Source organism: Orycteropus afer, unplaced genomic scaffold, assembly GCF_000298275.1.
Source record: "Orycteropus afer afer isolate SDZICR_OR568_19922 unplaced genomic scaffold, OryAfe1.0 scaffold00070, whole genome shotgun sequence".
NCBI lineage: Eukaryota > Metazoa > Chordata > Mammalia > Tubulidentata > Orycteropodidae > Orycteropus > Orycteropus afer.
The window spans coordinates 7,764,967-7,788,829 of NW_006921657.1; the positions used below are offsets into that span (position 1 = coordinate 7,764,967).

Below are 23,863 nucleotides of genomic sequence, written 5' to 3' on the forward strand. Positions count from 1 at the left end.
CTGCTTGGTTGTAGTCCAGGAGGGCCAGGCAAATCCCCACCTGCTCCCTGAAAGGCAGGAAAGCTGGGTCTTACCATCTCCCCTTTGGGTCCTGGGTGGCCCTGAAAGAGAAGAACGTGAGTGCCAGGGAAGCATCACTTGCACCTGGAAGACCCCAACCCCTTCACCCTCCCCACAGCTCCTCCTCTCATTTCCACGTACTCTATCTGCTCCTTTCCCTTTTCACACATTCTCTCACTCACTTGCTCATCTGGCCAGTCCTTATCCCTCTAACTCCATCCCAGCCACACTTTACTGGCTTTGCTAGCAGCTGCCTGTTCTTCGGAGAGCAGAGGCAGGAAGAGTGGTCCGTCTGGGCCCCACCCCTCCCATATATGCTCAGGATGGCTTTGAGGGATGCCTGGTCTTGAGAGCCGAGTGGAAAGAGACATCAGAGTCCTCTTGGCTGGTTCTTAACTCTCTGGCCTGCATCCGGGAGCATGACCTGGAAAGCAGCCTCATCCCTCATCCTGGGCAGAGGGAAGCGGGTGGGGCTGGGCTGTTGGCAAGACCACATTGCACCCTCCCGGTACCTTCACTGGGGGGTGTTAAGGGCTGTGGAGGGATCAAGCTCTCCTCCGGCTTGTTCCTCCCTAGGGGTGAGGAGGGGATCTTCTTTTCCCTATAAACATTTGTGTTGGGGGACTAAGTCAGAAGGTCTAAGATGGACAAAGAAAGTCAGAGAACCATTAAGGAAGGGAAGAGCAGTCTTCATGGGGACTTGAGTGTGCGAGGGCCTCAACAGGGGAGGGAGACGCAGGGCATACCTTGGCAATGCTGGGATCAAGGGCTGACTGTGTGGGAATGAGTGTCCAGGCTCTTTTTAGAACTAGCTGGTGGAGTAACCCACCCTCTGCTTTCACTGCTGCCTCCTTGGCTTACTCTCTACCATAGCCCCTTCCAGAAGAGCCCAGAGTCATCAAATTCTAGGGATGGCTCTTGCTTTGGATGCTGGGAGGGTGGGGAGCACCTCTGCGTCTTCCCCTGGGGCAACTCTCTGGCCCAGGACAGGAGCTTTAATTCTCTAATCTCCTTCCAAGGAGTCAGGGTCTATCAGGAGACCTAGGGGGAGGGGAGAAGTGCCTAGCCTAACACAGGGTTCACTTACCGGTTTGCCGTCTAACCCAATGGGACCCTGAAACCAGAAAAAAGACAGATATAAGGACTAAACATCACAAGACTCCTGCAAAAGAGGCAACCTGGGTTGGGAGTTAAGAACACGTGCTTTGGACTCCAACAAGTTGGGGTACTTATCCACTTAGTGATTGCATGATTGTAGGTAAGTCTAAATCTCAATTCCCATCCTAAAATGGGGATGAGAATAATAGGATCTTCCAGAAGGGTCCTTGTGAAGAGTGACTGAAATGCTGCATGCAGGCTGCCTGGCACAGGGGAGAACCCAGTGGACGGCAATCACGGATCCCCAAAACCAAGTGGAGAGTGGAGAGCAAGTTCTTAAAAAATCAGGGATTGGCCAGCTTTGGCGTCTGTCTGGGGAAAATGAGAACTAGCTGCTCCCCTTCCCTGCCTCTTAGAACCTGGCTTAGGCCCCTTAGGCAAGGGTTAAATGGCACCCAGATGGTCCCCCACTGTCTCCTCTATAGGCAAGCACTCAAAGCCAGGTTGTGAGTGGCTTCCCTGCCTTGCATCATCTGTCCCATATTCTGGTGTCATGCTGACCTTTATTATTCAAGTCAACTAAGCCCAAAAAGCTGTGTGATCCCTGCCCTGGTGCCCCCTTTATTTGCATATTTGTTTTCCTGGCCTCTCTGGCACCATAAACTATGTAGTCTTCTTGGTTGCTCTCTGTGAGGCTGTGGAAGAGGGTCTTTCATGACTCAGGTTTCGAAGGGAAAGAGTGGCTTCAGGACTGGCCTTAGGTGAAGTTTAACCCAACCAGGCCCAGAGATTGTCTGGGACATAGCTAACCTCAGTCTTCCTCACTTACCGGAAATCCAGGAAAACCTCGTGTGCCCGGCTGGCCCTGAAAAGAACAGGAGAGGAATGAGGATGAATGGGGAGGAGATGAAGCTAATCCTTTGTTCTCTGGCTCTTCTTCGCTTCCTCAAGAGACACCACAGTGACCCACTAGGGAGGGAGAAAGATGGAAATGGAACATTGATGGGAACCCCTTTGTGTACTAGTGGTGGAAAGGAAAAAGCAAAAGGCAGCATCCTTTGGGTTTTCAGAGGTAGTAGCCCCTGGAGAGCTCCCCACTGCTGAGGACAATCTGAACCTTGGCATGTAAACAGGTGGGAGAACAAGGACAGGCCCCCAGCCCCCAGCGTGCTGGACTCCCGGCTGGGACTTTCTAAGTCTTTTTTATTTACACATTGGTCATCGCTCCCAGCCACTTATCTAAGGATAGTTTGGACATCAGTAGAGCTGAACCTCAGCCCAGAACTTAATTTCAGAACGTGTGTTTTCAGGCTGGAGGTCAGATTGCTCATTTTCCTCCCACCCTGGCCAGCAGGCTTCTCCTATCACTTGGGAAATCTCTGGATTCCCCCAATCTTTGTGGGATGGAGAGCATCTCATGCCCATTTTCTTGGAGGTACGGAGTGTAACACAAAGCTAGTTCATTGGTCTCAGCCCAGCAGCTTATGGTCAAGACCCAGAACAAAAGTGATGTGCTGAGGTCAGAAGCAGCATGAGGCTATGAGCATCCAGGCTGAGAAGGGCTGACCAGAAGGCCAAGGGCAGCAGCGATCTGAGAAATGTGACTCACATCACTCTGCTTCTCGAGCAGCAGCAGGGGCTCCTTTCTACTCACATATCATTCAAGGCCACCTTCAATTTTGTCCAATCAACCGTTTTAGCCTCCCTCCCTGCCTCATCTTTCCACCTCTCCTTTGCTCAGGCACACTGGTCCCTCACTTGCCTTTCCCAAGACACTTTTCACACATCCATCCAGCTCGGGACTTGAAGTCTCTCCTTGGCTGAGAGGGCCATAATCTCTTTATAAGCACGGGCTTTAGAGTCTGGCCGACTGAGTCTAATCCTTGCTCCACCAATGACAGTAGTGTGACTCTGAGCAAGTGGCCCAATCTTTCTGGGCCTCACTTTCCTCATCCACAGAATGGACATAACAGCATAACTTCATGTTGCTGTTAGGTGCCATCGAGTTGGCTCCGACTCATAGCGACCCTATGCACAACAGAACGAAACACTGCTCGGTCTTGCCTTATAATCCTTGCTGTACCTGAGCCCATCATTGCAGTCACTGTGTCAATCCATCTCGTTGAAGGCCTTCCCATCTTTTGCTGACCCTCCAGTTTACCAAGCATCATATCCTTCTCCAGGGAATGGTCCCTTCTGACAACATGACCAAAGCAGGTGAAACCAAATCTGGCCATTCTTGCTTCTAAGAAGCATTCTGGGTGAACTTCTTCCAGAACTGATTTTTTAGTTCTTCTGGCAGTCTGTGGTACTTTCAGATTCTTTGCCACTGAATTACATCTGATTATGTTTGTAAAGCTGGGGACAGCGGTGATTCAGTGGTAGAATTCTCGTCTTCCGTGTGGGAGACCTGGGTTCGATTCCCTGCCAGTGAACCTCATGCACATCCCCCACTTGTCTGATAGTGGAGGCTCAAGTGTTGCTATGATGCTGAACAGGTCTTGGGAGCTTCCAGACTAAGGTGGACTAGGAACACAGGTCTGCCAATCTACTTCCAAAAACTCAGCCAATGAAAACTTATGCATCATAATCATCTGATCTCATTGTGCATTGGGTCATCATGAGTAGGGGGCTAGCAAGAACAACAAGTGTTTGTAAAATGTATTGCTTGGTACCCTGTAAGTATTCAGGAAATGGTGGCTTCACGTTTCTTGAATTGAACTAAAAAATATAATGCAAGGTTGCTTTGGCACTCAGTAAGTCTCAGGATCAATGTAGATTTGCTTGTCAAGCAGTGGAGTTTCAGAATCAGGTCCTATCCACAGGAAAATTCTCTGTATCCATCAGATGTGACTTTCAAAGATTTCCTGGCTGCTCAGGTCCTCCTCGAATCTGTGGACATGAGTGCCCAGAGCTCTCTGCTCAGAGGGCATGCCAGCCCCTCTGGCTGGGTGGGATGGGGACCCTGCCATTAGGGTGGGTGCACTGGCCAGGCAGAAGTGAGCTGGAGTCTGCTGCTGGCTCAGGCTGGGGTTGTGGCAGGCAGTCAAAAGGGCAAAAGGGAAGAGCACCACTCATAGATCAGAAGGGCCTTGGGCTTCTCTCCTCTCAAGGATAAGTGACACTAAGAATAGCACCAAGGAGAAAACCCGGAAATCGTGCAGTGTGGCCTCTGAAACCTCCCAGTGTAAACTTTCAACTGCTGTGAACACTGAGAGGCCTGGAGGGAAGGTCAGAAGAGGATTCCAGAAAACAGTCTCAAGTCCCACTCCGGATAGCGTTTACATGGCAGGGATACAGCATTTACAGGGCAGGGATAACCACGCGGTTTTGTAATTACAGAGCCTGCTGGATAGCAGGAAACATCTCTCCAATCCAGGGCCAAATCCAGTGCTCTGTTGTTATGTGCCATTGAGTCGGACCCGACTCATAGCGACCCCTCCTTGGGTTTCTGAGGCAGTATTGCTAAAGAAGTAGATTGCCCAACATTCCTTCCGAGGAGTGGCTGGTGGGTTTGAACTGCCAGCCTTTTGGTTAGCAGTCAAGTGCCTTAGGCACTACGCTACCAGAGCTCCTAATCCAGTGTTCTAAGCAGGGCGTTTTTGGGGATCTTGGGGAGCACCACTCATAGATCAGAAGAGCCTTGGGCTTCTCTCCTCTCAAGGATAAGTGATACTAAGAATAGCACCAAGGAGAAAACCCGGAAACCGTGCAGTGTGGTCTATGAAACCTCCCAGTGTAAACTTTCGACTGCTCTGAACACTGAGAGGCCTGGAGGGAAGGTCAGAAGAGGATTCCAAAAAACATCCTCAAGTCCCACTCCAGGACCAAATGGAAACTGGGACTCAACTTCTTGGAGTGGTTGGGACTGGATAAGGCATTTGAGGAGGCCTGGAAATGGATTTTCATTTACCTCTCTTCATACGCGGTGCAGCTGAACATTTTTCCCTACACTGATTGAGTGGTCCTATTAATCTGTGTGCTACCTTAATCATTATTTTTACTAGGTTGTCTTTTTCATAGTGATTTGAGTAAGGTTCTTGGTTAAGAGAAGTAACTCTTTGACAGTCATATTAGTTGAGAATCTTCTTTCCAAGTTGGCATTTGTCTTTGATTTTGTTTATGGTATGATTTCTCCCACATGGGAGTTTTACAGCTATGTAGACAAATGTCAATCTTCTCCTGTGGCTTCTGGGTTTTGTGTCCTGTAGCAAAGGGCACAAGGTTCAAAGGTTCTGAGTTACAAAGCGTTCACTTATTTTTTTGTCCTTGTGCTTTTATAGTTTCCTGTTTTATATCTAAACATTTCACTCATTTGCAATTTATTCTGATATAATGGAGTGTGGCAGAGATCTTATTTCTTTTTCTAAGCTTTACCTTTTCCTAAATGGCTAGTCAGCTGTCCCAACAGCATTTCCTGAATAATCCATCTTTTCCTTTTATGAAATGAAACCTTTATAATTCATATATCAAATTCCCATATGCATTTGGCTTGGTTGCTGGCCTCCTTATTCAGTTCCATGCATTTGTTTGTTGTAATTGTTTTATTTTTATAATCCCACTGTTTGATATTTAGTACAACTAGTTCCCTCCTCCCTGTCCTCATTACTCTATTTTTCAGAATTTTTCTGACATTTTCAAGAGCTTTTTCCAAATGAAATTTAGTATTATTTTGTTGTCAAACTCTCAACCCTACAGAAAACTCACTGGGTTTAGGATCACATTAAATTTGTACATTACAGATTTTTCTGCAGATTAATTTATGAATTAATACTTCATCCTTCTAGACTAGAGCAAGAGAAATATGCTTTACTTTACGTTGACTTCTGAAATCTCCTCCTTTAATTCAAAGCCTGGCTAGCAATGGAGTTAAATGGTTCCACACTTTCTGGAAGTGGACCCTGTGTCTACCTGTCCCTGACTTTCCGACAAGATCCTGAACATGCAACTTGCGTGGGGTAAAGCAACTTGGACAGTCAGAAGTTCTGGTTGGGAGGAGTCAATCAGGAAGTCTCCCTTCCCTCTTGACTCCTGAAAGAGAGTCCATTGTATCTGTTCAGAGCCTGTCTTCCTCTTGTCTTCCCATCTCCAAGCCAGGGCTGGCTGACCATCTTTCAAGCAAGACTCTGTGCTGGCAAATGTTCATCCCTGGCTGTGAGTGCAGAGGGTGGGAGAAGAGAGCCCTGCTTTGTATAGCACTTGCCAATTTCTGTGGCATAGATTCTCTCACCATGGTTGATTTCAAGCCTCCAATGTGATGTCACTGAGCACAGACTTGGCAGGAGATGTGCACCACTGGCTCCCGTGAGACAGGGTGAGTAGCTCCAGCAACCATGCACTCTCACCCTCCAGCAGCCAGTGGACCTTGCTACTTGGACATGACAAAGACATCACAGACTCATCAAGTTAAAATTAAACTCCTCTCTTCCTGCAAAATTGCCACCTTCTGGAGCAGGGCACCACCATCCACTTGTTTCTCAAGGCAGAAATGTGGGGTCATTCTGAGCCCTTCCTGTTCCCCAATCCTCATTTTATCATCCTGTCAATTTAACCTACAAATATTTTGCCAGTTCTTCCCTTCCACCCATCCCCATGGACTCTGCTCCTGCCCAGGCCTCAATTACTGCAAGTGCCTTTCAATCTTCAGCTTCTTCTAAACCATGTCCTCTTAGGAGAGGAAGCATTGATGATCTTTTAAAATTGCAAATCTGACTGTGTCGCTCCCAGCTTAACACAATGCAAGGGCTTTCCCCTACCCACTTTTGAGCATCTTTGACAAGCTCTTTCATGACCAGGCCCTTGTTTACTGCCAGCCTCACCTCTCACTCACCTCACCTATGCTTTGCTCCAGAAAGGACTTTCCTCATTTCTTCAGTAGCTTATAAGTGCCCCTTCTGTGTTACAACCTCCTTGTTCCTCCAGATCTGTTACCTGGGTAACCTCTACTCATCCTTCCATGCCTGACCCCTAAACCCAAGTCAGGTGCCTCCTCAGTATCTCTTCAGTTCCCTAAACACCCCCATCCTAGCATTACTGTCTGCATTGTGATCATTTTGTAATTGCAGGTCCCCTACTAGACAGCCTGAGATGCAAAGATGCCTCTGTCAAGTTTTCATTACCTACCCAACACCTAGCATGTGGTAGGTACCTAAGAAATGTTAGTGGAATGAATAAGTGAAGTAACATTCAACAACTTTATCTACCTGGCATGGGGCAATTCTTGTGGATGAGGCTTCTTCTCGGTCCTTGAAAAGAAGCTGGGGACTCAGGGAGGGAATGGGTCCCTCTGAGATGGGGCATTTCCTGGTCTGGCAATGACCTTCCTAGACAGTATCTCAGGGACCAGCCTCTCCCTCGGTTTAATGAGATTCTCTAAAGAGTCAACACACCCAGACAAGATGCTGCTCCAGCATCTTACCCCTTTGGGATGTGAATCACTGCCTTCAAAGAGCCTAGGATCGTTTCCTTCTTTGCTTGAACCATTTATCAAACTCCAAGAGAGGAGGCAGGTGGCCCCTGAACACAGTCAGGCTCTCTGATCAGCAGCATTTATTTGGGTCCTTCCTGCCTGAGTGGGAAGCCACATGTTCCCCATTATCCCTGCCGCCCAGGGCTGCCCCCACTTGACCTCTTCCCCTAATGACAAATGGCTCCTTTGTCCACCCTGCCCCCTGCTATTCTGGCTCAGGATGGCTTCTCTGGAGGAGCTGAGGGGGCTGTTCTTGTCACTGAGCAAGGACTCAGCAGGGGTGGCCCCAGCCATCCACATGGTCATCAGCTACACAGGCCAAAGTCGGGGGACAAAGTTTGGGTTTGCTCAAAGCTTCTGGTGCCATCAATTCTTGCCTAGCAGCCACACAGACCCACGGGAGAATTTATTTGCCTTAAGGTAAACATCCTTTACGAACAGTAGAGTTAAATGCGTGGAAGTGGAGTGTCAGGGCAAGAATACATGGTTTGGAGTGAGGCAAACCCGGCCAAACCCAAACTCCAACACTTACTAGCTACATGACCATAGACAAGTTATCAAACCCTCAATTTGCTTTTCTGTGAAATGGGCTGGTGGTGCCTGCCTCCCAGCCTTGTTGGGAGGATTGAAGGCAACCCACAGGTACATGAGCTTTCAGCACAGGGCCAGGCACAGAGCTAGGTGTCCAGGAGACAGAATGCTATTACCTGGATAGAAGGTGACTTTCACCATTGGAATCAAGTGGTAGGTATGCTCTTGATTAGGTTTACATATGGTGGGCTAGAAACCAGGAGGCAATGAGACAGACACCCAGAACATTCTCCAAAAGTGGGGCCTTTGCAACAACTTTAAGGTAACATGTTGACATGATGCTGATGAAAGATGCTGATGAAATGCTGTTGGAGGAGGCAGTGAGACTGACATAGCAGAACCATCTGTGCTCACTGGGGAGGCAGACAGAGATGTGGTAGGGGCTTGCTCTAGGCTCAGTCCTCAATATTAAAACTTGAGGGACTGTCTTCTTTCTTTGTGCTCTTCCCAACTCCTAGACCCTCCCTGGCTAGGCCCCACCTTTGTCAAGAACAACTGGACTCAGTAATTCACACTGTGGCTCCCAAAGCTCCCAGTACACACAAGGAGGCCCGTATGAGGGGCCATGTGAGCCCAGAAGCCCATACGATAGCAATGCCACAGCCTGGTTGAGTGTAGCAGCAGGAGTGGCAGTTCAGGGTATAGACTCTGAGCCACACCACTGTTTTGGGTTTTGGGATCCAATCTCAGTGTGGCCACATTCTAGCTGTATGACTCTGGGCAAGTCATTTATCCTCTCTGTGCCTCGGTTTTCTCATCTGTAAAGTGGAGGTATAACAGTATTTACCTCATAGGGTTCTCATGAGAGTTAAGTGAGATAATGTGTGCCTGCCATGCTCTAAGTGCTTTCTAAGGGTCAGCCCTTAGCGTTATTGTGATGGTCTGAGTCCCAGTAGACCTTGCTGAGAAGGCTATGTCCACCAAGCCCTGGACTGGCCTGCCATCTCTGGCTCTCCAGCCCCTTCCTGCCTCTCTCTCTTACCTCCCCCAGGTCTCCGAGCAGCCCCAGTGTGGGTCCATCTCTCAAACTCACCATGGCTCTTCTCTAGACTTAGTTCAGTTGTGGTCTCTTCCATTGGACATAACTTAGCAATTTGTTCTTTGACCCACCTCCCCAGGCTATGAGTAACAGAGACTCCTGCTTCTCATTGGTTCTCTCTGTTGAAGTCTGAGAAGTGGGCAGTCTAGGCTTCATCCATCCATCAGGCTAGCCTCAGACTCCCAGGAAGGATGAGCTGGTAGGGTCCTTCAACTTGCTCAGAGAGCACTTTAAAGACACAATTCTTTTGTTACGGGAGAGGACACAGGCTAAGGTGCACGCACTTCTGGAGCCATGGGCATGCCCTGTTCACACTGGGTGGGCCTAGGGGGTACTCCTAGGGCTGAGGCTAGCCCTCTGCTCTCCTCCTTCGCTCATAGAGAAGATGCCTGCTGCCTGGGGGTCCAGAGTCCTTGGTTCTAACCCTGCCCTAGTCTCTAAGCAGGGGGCCCTGACCAAGCCACTGCCCTCTCTTTGGGCCTCAGTTTCCCCTTCTCAGAAGGCTGGGCTAGAAAATCGCTGATTCCCTTCAACATTTGGTGAATTTATTTAAACCCCATGGACTAAGACCTATTTGGGAAGAACAACCACACCTCTTTACCATAACCACAGTATCTTCCCGGCTTCACCACCCACATCCCCCTTCCTGTCCCTAAGGAACCATATCTGAGGGGAATCTCACTGATTTTTCCAAGTTCCCATCACTGGGTGGAGGTACTTAGACACCAGGGTTGAGACCACGCGTGAAAAGGAGACTGAGAATGAGTGGTGGCCTGGTCTTCGCCTGACGCCTGGAGTCACCACCTGGGTCAGGCAATCTGGACTTAGGTTCACTGGCTTCCAGAAATAAAAGCAGGTCCTTCTGGAAACAAAGCTAGCATACTCTCTCCAGAGAAGTGAGCATTTTCCCCCTCTGCCATAAACAGCAGGGCTGTCTCATAGCTCTGCAGCCTGTCTCACAGCTCTGCAGCTTTGTGGCTAGAGGGTAGGCCCTCTGAGCCCTCCCAGGAGGCTGTAATTTGGGTATATTTAGTCAGGTCATTTTCTCTCACATCAATAACAGCACTGTGGCCTGGTCTAGCCTACCACAGCACAGGTGGGTGCCACCACAGCAGAGGACCTCCAAGACTCACTCCCCTTACTCCTGCCCAAAGCCTTTCCATTCACTTATCTGTCCTCCCACCCCACTCCAAAAAAAGAAATAAAACCAACTCACAGGGGGGCCTCTCGGACCAATGATGGACATCCCAGCATCTCCTGGGGCACCCTGTGGGGAGAGAGAAAGAGAGAGGAGAGGGAGCGGGGAGAGTAGGGCAGGGCAGGAAAGGGGAAGAGAGAGAAGGAAAAGAGCTGGCGGGTGGGGAAAGAGGAGCAGGAGTGGAGTGAGATGCAAAGCCAGGGGATGGGGAGGACAACAAAGGGGTTAGAAGAGAAGAAACAAAAAGGGGGGGATGAGTGGAACATTCCAGAAGGTCCGGGAAGAGCATTGGGAAAGCAGTAGGAATGAAGAGAGATGTGTGTAAGAGCACAGATGTGAGATCCAGGGTGATGTGACCCGAGGCCGGGGAAGCAGAGGGAACAGGTAATCATTGATGTGATGGGTAAGGGGGGGAGGGGGGCTCAGCTCAGCAATGGCTGCCCTGGCCAGAGGCAGCTGAGTTGTCACACCCACGGCCTGCTCAGGCTGCTCTCCAACCTCTCCCAGCCTTGCTCAAGTTTCAATGGGCCTGCAGCCCTCCTTCCCACCTTATCACCAAACACCCATCTGGCTGCAACCCCTGCCACTGCTGACACTGGTGGATGGGGGTCTGCCCTGAGGATGGGGCTGCTAGGATAGGATCCGAGAACTATGCTTGCTAAGTGGCCCAGCTCATTCCAGCTGCCTGGACTGCCTAGTTCTGGTTTGTGAGTGACACAGAGGGGTTAGGGCTGGAGCAGAATGTCTAAGTCCCAAGGGCATGCTACAGGGTACAAGGCTTTGAGTTCAGAGGGCTGTGGGAGGGTGGCTGAGATAGCTAGATAAACATTTGTGTGGGGCGGGGGAGAGAAGGAGGATGAAGAAAGGACTTGAAGGGGGGCGAGATGCAGCACTCTGGCAGGACAGGGACTGTGCCCTGCTCGGAGCGGAGCAGGACGCTGTGTCCACCATGAGTCCACTCCTCCTGCAGAGGCATGCCAGGGGATGAAAAAGCCCGGGGCCCTGAATTCAAGGTCTTGCTTTGCCATTTGACTAACTGGGTGATCAAGTAAGTTTTGGAACTTCTTCTCCAAGCCCACATGAAACCAGGATGCTGAGGGCTGCTCTGCTGACCTTAGGGCTCAAGGGGTATGAATGCATTTTGTAAAAAGCAATCCTCACACCCAGGTGAGAAGTGATTTAAAATTACAAAACCAAAAAGTCACTGCCTTTTAGTCAATTCTGACTCATAGCTATCCTATAGGACAGAGTAGCACTGACCCATAATACTGTTTATGTCATTGCAGCTAGATAAACATTTGCATACAGTGAAACCTGTGAGAGCCAGAACTAGAGGGATCTGCTCTGTTTTTCTGAGTCTCACAAGTTTCCCGCCTTTGACAGGGTGCAATCTTACTTGCCACTTTTCTATTGTTCCTATTTTAGTGGGAAATATTTGAGTTTTCCTTCTCTGGTAAGTTTCTGCCTTACATAGGTTTTGGCTTTTGCAGATCCTACTGTACAAGGCAGTGTGTATGACGGTGAAGAGCACAGATTTGGGAACTAGAAGGTTTGGTTTTGAGGTCCAGCTCTGCCCTTGTGCAATCTCGGGTAAGCTACTTAACTTCTCTGTGCCTCAGTTTCCTCATCTGGAATGCAGGGCTAATAGCACCTATCTCATGGGGGGATATGAAAATTACAGCAGGTAATACTGTAGTGTGTTTCAAACAATGCTTGATGCCACAGGAATGCAAGATGTTAACAGTAGGAGAAACAACGCATGGAAGGTAGAATGGGTATATGGGAACTGTGTATTTTTGCACAATTTTCTATAAACCTAAAACTGCTCTAAAAAAGTCTGTTTTAAAAAAAGTATTTACATTATATTAATTTACTAAGTCAATACTCTTCCCCCTCAAACAAAAACAAAAACCAATGCCTGGTGCATGGAAGGTGCTAGCAACTATCTGTGTTAGTTATTTTCCTTATACAACAATGTGCCTGCCATGTGTCTTTCTCTAGGGCAGTTGAGCCTGTGATGGGGGTACTGACAGACATTCTTCCTTCTGTATAGGAGACAGTGTACTTGGAGCTCTGGTGGCGTAGTTCCTAAGGCATTTGACTGCTAACCAGAAAGTTGGCAGTTCAAACCCACCAGCCACTCCAGGGAAGGAAGACTGGGCAACCTACTTCCATAAAGATTTACTGCCTCAGAAACCCAATGGGGGTCACTTCGAGTTGGAATCAACTCGACGGCAGTGAGTTTGGTTTGGTTTGGTTATACTCCATCCTTGGAGTCAGACTGCCTGGGCTCCTCTCTAGCCCTGCCACTTTCTAGCTGGGTGACTTTGGGTCTATGGCCTTGCCTCTCTGTGCCTGAATTCTCTCTGACGAAAAATAGGACTACTGAAGACTCCTTGGTAGGGTGTGCGATTGTTATCGGGATAACAATGGCAAAACTCTTAAACTGTACCTGATATAATCTGTGCTTAATATACAGTAGCTGCAATTGTTATTGCTGCTCTTGGTGCACTGGAGATGGGAAGAATATACTGCAAAAATACACAATGTACAGGCAAGGCAGCAGGGGGTGAGGGGGTGGCCAGAAAAGTACTAGATCTCACTCCTGGCCCCTTCTGTCTCAATTGTTGTGGGGCCTTGGCAAGCCCTGTCCCTTCTTTGGGCCTCAGTCTCTTCACCTGTTAAGTGAGCTGGTTAGGTATGTTGCTCTCTGAAATTTCTCAAGAACCTGCCAGGGCTGAAGTTCCAGGACAGCTTCTGGGCTTATCCAGCTCACAGAGGCCTCTTCCCAGGGCCTCCACTCTACAACCCTGGAGTTCTCCCCTGGACTTTCCCCCTGGGTGCTCCTTCTAGAGCAAAGAAGGGGCTTCTATGTGTGAGGACACCAGTGGTGGGGGCTGGCTTTGAATCAGCTACACAGAAGAGAGTGCTTCCCACTTGGGGATGGGGAGGGGTATGTCCACACCAGGATGTCAGAACCATGAGGCCACAGGCGGCCATGGGGGGGCCAAGGAGACCCACTCAGCCAGGAAAGCTGGGACCATCGCCCAGGAATCCCAAAATCTCTGCCCAATGGCATGGAAGCTGTTAGGAAACTGGGCAGGCATTGTCTTATGCATCCGCTGAGAGGGGCTGGGAGGGCGGAGCAGACCCAGCCTGCACACTCTGGTGAGGCCCAGGTGGTGGAAGGAGGGCTGGGGAGTGGGCCTCTGAAAGCCCCTTGCCCGGAAGTCCATGTCAGAGAAGAGGTTGGGATTGAAGAGCTAAGGGCGAAAATGTGGACTCACCTTCTCGCCTGCTTGGCCCTTTACTCCCTGGGGCAGCCACATGCAAACAGGGTGCGGAGGAAAGAGGGAGGGAGAGAAAAAAGAGAAGATGAGAGAGAGGCACAAATACAAGATCTGTGTTAATGGCATAATGACCAAATGAAAGAAATCACCGTGAAATAAGAAACAAAGCAAAACACAGATGCTGACACATGACAGGCTCCATGTCCAACCGACATGTGGAAGGCTATTGCCTCACCCCCTGGCCTGTTCCAGATAACTGAGAGAGAAACAGTGATAGGGACTGGAACAGGCCCTCCATATGTATGTGTGTAAGCGTGTATGTGTGCACACATGCTGTGCATTCTGGTATGTATATGTGCTGCGTGTAAGTGTGTGTGCTGTGTGTGCATGGGAGAGAGAGAGGAAGACAGGATGAGAACTAACTTAGGTCAGGAAATCCATGGTCCCCTCCAGGTGGGTCAATTTGAGGTGGGGTGAGGATGGGTCAGAATCTCCCAAGGGCTGTGCTACTATGGTAAAGTCTATGAGGCTGGAGAGTCCAGCTGACTGTCAAGGACAAAGCTTTGCTGAGCTAGACAAGCCAGGAGTTGTTAGGGCTGGCAAGGTGGATGGATGGGCATGGAGGAGCATGAGTGGACAGAAGGCGGGACGCATACCTGGGAGGATGGAGGTTGGGCCAAGGATGCAGAGGAAACTGGGTAGCTCTGCCAAGGGTCCCTCCCTTGTAACCACAGTGACCATTGACAGCCATCATCCACCCTGCTCCAAACAGGCCATGGGCTGGCCACTTCTGGTGAAATTATCCCCACCCTAACTCAGGCACTTCATACCCACAGACCACCTGGGAGTCTTTATCAGGTACCACATGCCAGGACACCTACTGGGCAGCCAAATGGACTCATTGTCACATCTGAAATAGCACCAAGAGCATGAGATGGGAAGACCTCCTGCGGCTCCCCAGCTCCCCACTGTGAGTCAGAACCAGGCTCAGATGGACACTTCCTGGGGGGAGATGCTCACAGACCCAAGAAGAAGAGCAGTGGGGGAGGAGGCTGGAAGAGACTGGTTTGCATTTTCAGCCTTCCTGCAGACCAGCAGCTGCACTGGGGTGCAGGTTCCTGAAGCTTACCTGTTAGGAGCAGGAACTCTGGGACTGAGAGTCAGCTTGGGTACAATGCCCAGCTCCACTCTAATCCTGGCATATTGAATCTCAGCATCCTCATCAATAAAAAACAAAACAAAAAGCCCACAAAAAAACCAAACCCATTGTCATTGAGTTGATTCTGACTCATGGTTAACAGGGTCCCAAAAGCATGGGCTAAGAGGTGGTGGTGGAAAACACACGGGCTCAGACCACCACACAACAAGCCCTCAGTGAGTGGTGACTGGAGAATGTTTCCTTGCTAAGTACAGGGAAGGAGCGAATGACTCGAGTGAATCCAGGGCTTGCAATCAAGAGAATTAAAGCAGAGAAACAGGGCCAGGCAGGGAGTCCGTAGTGCACTGGGAAGTGGAGGGATGGCCTCACATTGTGTGCCCCAGGGTACCCCACCTCCAAGCCTTGGCAGATGGGTGCTGGCTGTGGCTGATGGAATCAAAACTCTGTAACACAGGACACTTGTCCTGAACCTCTGATGTCCCAGGCCCAGGCTCTGTGGCTTTACCCTAAGGATCAGAGATCTTCCTTAGAGCTGTGACACCAACAGCCAAGTCATGTGGTGGGGCACAGTATTGTCATGGACAAGAGCACAGGTTTTGGAGTCAGGTTTCTTGGGTTAAAATCTCTGCTCAGCTACTTCCTGGTCATGTGACCTTGGGAAAGACTTAATGTCTGAGCCTCCGTTTGCAAATCTGGAAAATGGGGATAGAAACTGTGCCTACCTCATACAGTTCTTGTGAGGATTGATGAGCCAATGGGTGTAAGGATCTTAGCGCGTGGTTAGCATTCACACATGTTAACAATGATGTGGAAGCCTTTTCTCAAACACTGAGGCCCACCTCAGGCATGCAAACTCACACACTAAATGCCAATCCCAGACAAGGAGGTGGTATTAGAAGGCAAAGAGCATGAGTGACACGGCCATATGGCATGGGGGTGCTCAGGGGGCCCTGGGGAGCCAGCGTAGGGATGGCTAGTGTGGAGTTAGGAATCAGGCAGGAAGGCAGCCTGGCTACATCCTAGACCAGGCTGGGTGGTGGTGAGGCCTCACATGGTCACCACTGCCCTGGGCTGCTGCACTGCCCTTTCTAACCCCTTAGAGACCATCACCCTGAAGCCAATGGGAAAGAACCCTGATTCCAGGACCTCGAGATCTAGTGTGGGTTTCTGGAAAACACTCTCCCTAACAAAAATTTCCATTTCCTTTTCTCTATCCTAAATTTTCTGCAGGAAACATTAAATATCTGAAATCTCAGTCTACTCCTTTGGATGCGGAGGTTCTGCCTGGAACAAGCCCTGTCACCGCCATCTCGTTCTGGCACATCATCATCAACAGAAGGTGGGTCCTCCTGAAACGCTGGCCCCAAAGCAGTGCCTGTGACATGAACCCACTTTTCCCACACACTGACCACTAGTTTTGAGGATGTTTCTCTCCACCATTTGCTGCTCAAGCTGCAGGACGGTTGCAGGAGCCACCAGTCTAGGGGAGCTTCCAGTGTCAAAGAGAGCTCAGGTCTCACTCTGTCACCAGCAGGTGATCTGCAAAGAGCTTTATTCATGCAACTTTCCTGAGTCTGTCCTTTGTCAGGGCAGCTTTCTGGAGAAGAAAGCCATATCACGAAAACTGAAGGGCTGGAATAAACTTCCCTTCTCTGTTCCTATCCCTTCCTGAAGGTGACTGGGGCAGGAGATGGACAGGGAGAGTGCTGACTCCCTCCTTGGTGCTGGGGCAGACAGCACCTTGCCACGGTTTGGAGGACAGGCGGTGTGGAGAAGCAAGCAGTGACCACACAGGCAGGTACAAATGCATGACTCACCACACGTCCAGGCATCCCAATGGCACCTTTGTCTCCCTGATGAACGAGGCAAACAATCAGATGTGGTTGGAGTTGGACAGCATGTACAGGACCCCACAGGCTACCTGTGCATCCAACAGCCCAGTTTGTATGGCCCCAAGTGTCGTGTGGGTGGGCTTCCTCACGTGGTCCCCCTGGTGCTCAGCAAGTGGCCACCCCTCTTGCTCTCTGCACTTGGGAAAGGTGTTGGGGGGAAAGGAAGTAAAGCAGGAGTCTGGTCCCTAGCTTGAGCCTCAGTCTATGTGTATCATAAAGGGGTCCAACGGGCCCTTCCCCCCTTAGCCTTCTGTTGCAATCTATTTCCACTATGGCCAGGATATGCCTCATCCTTATCACGCTCAACTGCAAGACACAAAGCAAGGAGACTGGCAGTTCCCGTGTGACTGATGGGTGAATCACTTCCGTAGGTCCCACTCTGCCAGAGCTGGGGAGCAGTGCCCCTGCTGCCCTGCTCCTCCCCTGGGCCCTCTGTCTGAGAAGCCTACTGAGGGAGTCTTTCCCACTCCTCCTCCTCAGGCACCTCTAGCACGACAGGAAGGGCCGTGAGACATGTGGACTTAGCCACATCATGAGTTTCAGCAGCTCAGGGGAATTGCTTTGTTTTGTAGCCAGGGGTTCCATCTTCTCACTCTGGAAATCTGCTTATTAAGTTTTTTTTTTTTTTTCCCTCCCCCTTTGGGTTGAAAATATTTTTTTGCAATCATACGCAGGCAGACATCATAAAACCTGGGGTGGGGCCTGGAGGTTGCAATGAGCCTGGGAGGACAGAAAGTGATCGTATGGAGAAAAGAAGACAGTGCTTGTCCCAGCCTATTGGAGAGGAGAGAGTTGGGTTCTTGGATACACCCAAAGTGTCTGGGCATTTCTGAGGGTGACTCTGTGCATCTGCTGACCTAACCGAGGCAAAATGTTTTGAGGGACAATTAGCATCCAAGATGTGTGAGGGAGGCAGCGGAGAATAGCAATCAGCTCTAAAATTAGGCTCTTGCTACACATATATTGTCAAAACCAAGAATATCTTTGAATAAGATGTTCCGCCCTTGGTGAAGAGTGCCTGGGTAGCAGCAGTGGTTGCTGTTAGCTGCCACTGAGTGGGCCCTGACTCTTGGTGATTCCACACACAGTGGAATGAAATGCTGTCTGGTCCTTTGCCATCCCCTTGATCAGCTACAGACCAGACCTTTGTGATCTACAGGGTTTTCAGAAGTAGACCACCAAGTCTTTCTTTCTAGTTTGTCTTAGCCTGGAAGTTCCAATGAAACCTGTTCAGCATCATAGCAACACACAGGCCTCCACTGACGGACAGGTGGTCATTGCACATGAGGTGCACTGGATGGGAATTGAACCCTGGTCTCTCTCATGGAAGGCAAGAATTCTATCACCTACAGAATTCTAGCACTGCTATAAGTTTCCTGAACCTCTCTCAGCACCAGCCTCTTTCAAATGGGGGTAGCAGGAGCTTCTCTTTCGTGGTGTTGCTGGGAGGATCCCATGAGATGATGTCTCTAAAAACCTTATGCTGGTGCCTGGCATTTAATAATGGTTGAGTATGAGCTCTGGTAGCATAGTGCCTAATGCACTTGACTGCTAACCAGAAGGTTGGGCAATATACTTCCGTAGTGATACCGCCTCGGAAACTCAAGGAGGGGTCGCTATGAGTCGGGTCCGACTTGATGGCACATAACAACAACAACAACGATGTATCTAAGGAGCTCTGGTGGCATAGTGGATAAGGCATCTGGCTGCTAACCAGAAGGTCAGCGGTTCAAACCTGCCAGCTGCTCTGCAGAAGGAAGATGGGGCACTCTACTTCTGTAAAGATTTACAGCCTCAGAAATCCAATGGGGGGTCACTATGAGTTGGAATCAACTCAATTGGCAGTGAGGTTTTTTTTTTTTTTTTTAATGATGTATCTATTGGTATTAAGCCCAGCATGGCCTTAGGCAAGTGAATTTTATCAACGTGCTTGCACTTTACATTTCACAAGAAAGGGCCAGGATCAGCAATCTTGTCATGGGTCCCTCACCCAGAAGCATGAACAAGACGAGGACCCATGGATCCTTGGTCGCCTCTTCCTGCTCAAAACACCAGACCATGTTGGCTGTCAGCTTGACATCCACACAGTCCACGCACTCTGGGGTTGGTGAATGATATTTCAGGATGTGTGCTTTGGTTTCCTTTTCTTTTTTAAAACTAATGTTCTTTGCAGTCCTGGCAATAAAACGCTCGGGTTAGGGACAGGCGTGGAGTGGTCAGGAAGCTGGAAATTATGTGTAGCAGCCCTTACACTGTGGATTGCCCCCTAAATGCTTTTTAAAGGTGGACTTGGTCAGAGAAAACAAAGTCTGCCCACGCGCATCTCAGTCATCTGAATTCTCTCTTCCTTGGATTTCATGGGACCGATTCATTGGCCTCTTTTCGCTCCAGGGCTCGTACTTACTGGGAGAGTTTCCATTTTCAAGGCTAAACATTCTCCCACATGGATTTCATTAAGAAAGTCACCACTGGACATGAATCTTAGAAGCTGTTGCATTAGTTAAGAGGTTATGGTATAATTCATGTCTAAAAGAGGAGTAACTGGGATAAGAGATGCACAGAAGGGTCTGGAAGTGAGTGGATGTGGTCTTTGGCACAGGGAGACAGGGCAGCCGGGTTGCAGGCCCAGATCACCCTCAGTGCCACACCTCGGCCCTCTGTGGGCTACAGCATCTTGCCTGAGTCACTCCTTATCTAAGGGCCCAAGGTCCTTAATATACAACTCATCTCTGCCCCAGGATAGACTCCATAGAGCAATGTCTTAGTAGACTTGAAAGATGGCTTTCAAACATTGAGCATGGACCCCAAGCAGCAGCAATATGGAATGGTGTGCGATAACATGGGCCCTCCAAAAGGTCTATAGCTGAAGCAGCTCACTGAACAGCAGGGTGACTTTGGACTAGGGATTTGAACTGAATCTCAGTTTTGTCATCTATGAAATGGGCATGATAATTTCTATTTCACTGACTTGTTAAACAAATCAAACAAATGAAAGCTGATTGTTGTTGTTGTTAGGTGCCACTGAGTTGACTCCAACTCATAGTGACCCTGTGTACAACAGAACGCAACACTGCCAGGTCCTGCACTGTCCCCACAATCCTTGCTGTACCTGAGCCCATCGTTGCAGCCACTGTGGCAATCTCTCTCATTGAGAGTGTTCTCTTTTTTCACTGATTAGTCTACACTAATTACTATGTGTCTGGCACATAGGTCTCCATAAAAGGAGGCTATTAATATTTCTCCTTTTACCCCTAATTCCTTATGGTTACTTGGCAAAACCTCTCCAGATTTCAGAAATGGTAATTGGCAAGAACAAATCCTTGGAGCCTACTCTCTGACCAGTGGGCACAAAGTGGGGGCAAGGATCTTAATCCTAGCCAGTACACAGGAGGAGACCCAGTGCCCTGCCCCTGGCCCCCATTATAGGTCCATTGGTCTGGAAGTCAGCTAGTTCCAGTGCTGAAGGGGCCTACATTCGGTGGTCTGCTAGCTGTGGGCCCAGGAGGGACCCCAAGGAGCTATAGGCTCCACATGTTCCAGCAGCAGGTCTCCAAAGAGGAGGGGGCTGACGGTGAGCTTCTCCCTCAGTTCTGAACCAGAGAGGCTCTCATCTAGACATACCTGGAGGAGAAGCAGCCACCAACCTAGCTAGTTTTCAGATTGAGAAAGAACACAGGAGAGAGATGCAAAGAAAAGCAGAAATGAAAGCAACATACCGGGAGTCCAGGTCTTCCAGTGGGACCCTGAAATCAAGTGGGAAAGAGAACAGTTGACACAGGTCAAGGAACTGTAATACCCAAGGGTCTAATACTGCCTCATCCACCTATGTGACCTTGGCCAGGTCACTTGTGCTCTATAAGCCTGTTATTTTATGAGCAAAATGAAGGGAGGGCCTCAGTCACTAAGCTTCCCTTCTAATTCCAGCATCCATTCATTCATTCTCAGTGGGATCTCTTCCATGCCAGGTCCAGGAGTAGGTGTAGGGAATAGAAAGATGAGATTGTCCCGTCCCTTGTCACTGTCCTTTATGACTCAAGTATCATTAGGGCTATGGGTCTTACCACTGTGTCCACTCTACGTGAGCCTTTCTGCCTTACTTGGTCCACTGTTCTCTCCATCACTCAGGAGTGATGGCCTTGTCCTGGGAAAGGGTGTGAGAAGGTCAGGGCTTGAACTTTCCTGTCCTCCCACACAGGAACAGCCAGATGCCAGGACAGAGCCTATCACTCACTGCTCTGATGAAGATGGTCTGTGTGGAATGTTCCTGCTAGACCTGCCACACTTGAGATTATGGGACAGGACAATGGAGTGGGCTGAGGGCATCTCTAGGAGCCCTCTCCCCCTATTTTGGGATTATGAGGGAGGCACTGGGTCTTCCTTCCTTTGGTGCCTCTAACCAGGTGAGACCACCATCTCTACAATGATCTCACAATACCTGGAAGCCCTCTGTGGTCAAGAAAACTATTTCCACTGGCCATGGTTATATCTTTCTCAAATCCATCATTCATAATCCTAGTACTCCTGCCTAATCTTAGTGCTCCTGCCTAATACAAGTCTGGGCATAGAATACAAATTAAGCTACTTTTCACTTGATTACAAGCTAGATATGGAGTCCATCAGAAAGACTCCATATAATGGATCTGAAATCCTACTGAAAAAAGGAAAGCATTCACCAAAATGTGTTCTTAATACTAATAATTATCATCATAGTAATATACATAGATGGTGACTCAGCAACCAATGGAATCCTGAGAAAGTCATGTGTCTTCTTAGTTCTGGCTCCAGCTTCCACATGGATCTGATACAAGATGGTAACTGAGAAATTGCCCTAATAGCTGCTTCATGGGGCATCATGGAGCCTCTTGCAAAGGGGGAGGACATATCTGGAGAAAGCCTCATGAGCTCATCCTAACCCTGGCATAGCAGAGGCATGGGGTCCAGGAGTGATGGAGGTGTCTTGGTGACTGAGACAGTGTCATTTTGAGGTTACAAGCACAGCTCTGGAGTCTGCCGGCCTGTGCGTGAAGTCCAGCTCTTCAGTGACCTTAGTCAAGTTGCGTGGCCTCCTTGTGCCTCAGTTTCCTCATCTTGAAAAAGGAAGAACAATCACACCTCTCTCTTAAAATTGTTGTTAGGTGTTGAGTCAGTTTTGACTCATAGTGACTCAGAGTACAACAGAACACTGCCTCACAATTGTTGCTATGCTTGAGTCCACTGCTGTAGCCACTGTCAATCCATCTCATTGAGGGTCTTCCCGTTTTCTGCTGACCCTGTACTTTGCCAAGCATGATATCCTTCTCCAGGGCTGGTGCCTCCTAATAATATGTCCCAAGTATGAGAGGCCATTCTTATCTCTAAGGAACATCCCAGCTGTACTTCTTCTATGACAGATTTGTTTGTTCTTCTGGCAATCATCCATGGTATATCGCCAACACCATAATTCAAATGCATCAGTTCTCCTGGGGACTTCCTTATTCATTGTCTACCTTTCACATGCATATGAGGCTATTGAAGATATCATGGTTTGGGTCAGATGCAGCTTAGTCTTCAAATTGACATTTTTTGCTCTTTTAACACTTTAAAAAGGTCTTTTGCAACAGATTTGCCCAATTCAATACATCGTTTGATCTCTTGACTGCTGTTGCCACACATGTTGACTGTGGATACAAGTAAAATGAAATCCTCGACTACCTCAGTCTTTTCTCCATTTATTATGATGTGCTTCTTGTTCCAGTTGTGAGGATTTTTGTTTTTTTTTTAGGTGGAGTTGCAAACCATACTGAAGGCTGTAATCTTTGATCTTTATCAAGTAGATGCTTCAAGTCTTCTTCACTTTGAGCAAGCAAGGTTGTGTAATCTGCATATCACAGGTTGTTAATGAGACTTCTTCCAATTCTGAGGCCATGTTCTTCTTCATATAGTCCAGCTTCTTGGATTATTTGCTCAGCAAATAGACCGAATAAATATGGTGAAAGGATCCAACCCTGATGTACACCTTTCCTGATTTTGAACCATAACATGAACTAGTAAGTAAAGCCCCCAGCAGATATGGCAAGCATTCAATAGCAAACCCACTCATTCTCTGCTGTCAAGTTGATTCCGACTCAGTGACACTATAGGACACAGCAGAGCTGCCCCACAGAGTTTCCAAAGCTGTAAATCTTTACGGGAGCAGACTGCCACATCTTTCCTCCACAGAGTAGCTGGCGGGTTCAAACCACCAGCCTTTTGGTTAGCTGTAGAGTGCTTTAACTGCTGTGTCACAGGGCTCCTCAATAGACAACAGCTACTGCAATTATCACTAGAAGAGGACTGATGGGAGGTGCACAGAGGTGGCCTCAGTTTCTCCCTGCAGAGACCCTCCTATCAAGTATTTTCTCTCCTTCCAGACACTGCTTATCTCATAAACTGAAGGCCCAATCAGGACTGGACCTCCAGGACTGATGAGGCAAACTCAGGGAGTACTAGGAATACATCATCTCTCCTGTCCACCTCTATGAAGCTCTAGTGGAGCAGTGTTAAGCATTCAGCTGCTAACCGAAAGGTTAACAGTTTGATCTCACCAGCTGCTCCGTGGGAGAAAGATATGGCAATCTGCTTCTGTAAAGGTTACAGGTTTGGAAACCCTTTGGGGTGGGGTGGTTCTACTCATCGGCAACAGGCTTGGTTTGAGACCTCCCCTGCTCTCCATCAGTCCTTCCACCAGTTTCCTCATTATTTGATTATTTACCTCATCAAGACTGTAAATCACCTTAAAATCTTTCTTGGAATGAGGTAGGGTTAGAAACAATGAAAGTACAAATTAGTTAATTAATGAAAAGTTACAGAATAATAATTTCTTCCTTAAAATGAAAGGTTTGGAAGAAACTCTGTGGATTGTCTAGTGAAGCTCTTGCTTCTTGGATTTAAAGGAGTTCATACATTCCACTTTATATGAGCATATAGATTTATATATTAGGTTATCATATACATATATTTAAATTATATATATATATATATATATTTGTTGTTGTTGTAATGTGCCGTTGAGTCGGACCTGACTCATAGCGACCCCTCCTTAGGTTTCC

The 23,863-nt window shown here is 48.7% G+C and overlaps 1 protein-coding gene across 1 annotated transcript in view; it reads right to left on the reverse strand.

Annotated features, from left to right (window-relative positions):
* The window catches only part of COL13A1 (collagen type XIII alpha 1 chain), a 187,365-nt gene that overhangs the window by 78,248 nt on the left and 85,254 nt on the right, over positions 1-23,863 (reverse strand). The window contains exons 4-10 of the mRNA XM_042780919.1: positions 20,513-20,539; positions 16,722-16,757; positions 13,743-13,769; positions 10,474-10,524; positions 1,988-2,023; positions 1,148-1,174; positions 75-101 (exon numbers count right to left, since the gene is read on the reverse strand). Coding sequence (XP_042636853.1) covers positions 75-101; positions 1,148-1,174; positions 1,988-2,023; positions 10,474-10,524; positions 13,743-13,769; positions 16,722-16,757; positions 20,513-20,539 — 231 coding nt within the window. The remainder of the gene's footprint in view (positions 1-74; positions 102-1,147; positions 1,175-1,987; positions 2,024-10,473; positions 10,525-13,742; positions 13,770-16,721; positions 16,758-20,512; positions 20,540-23,863) is intronic.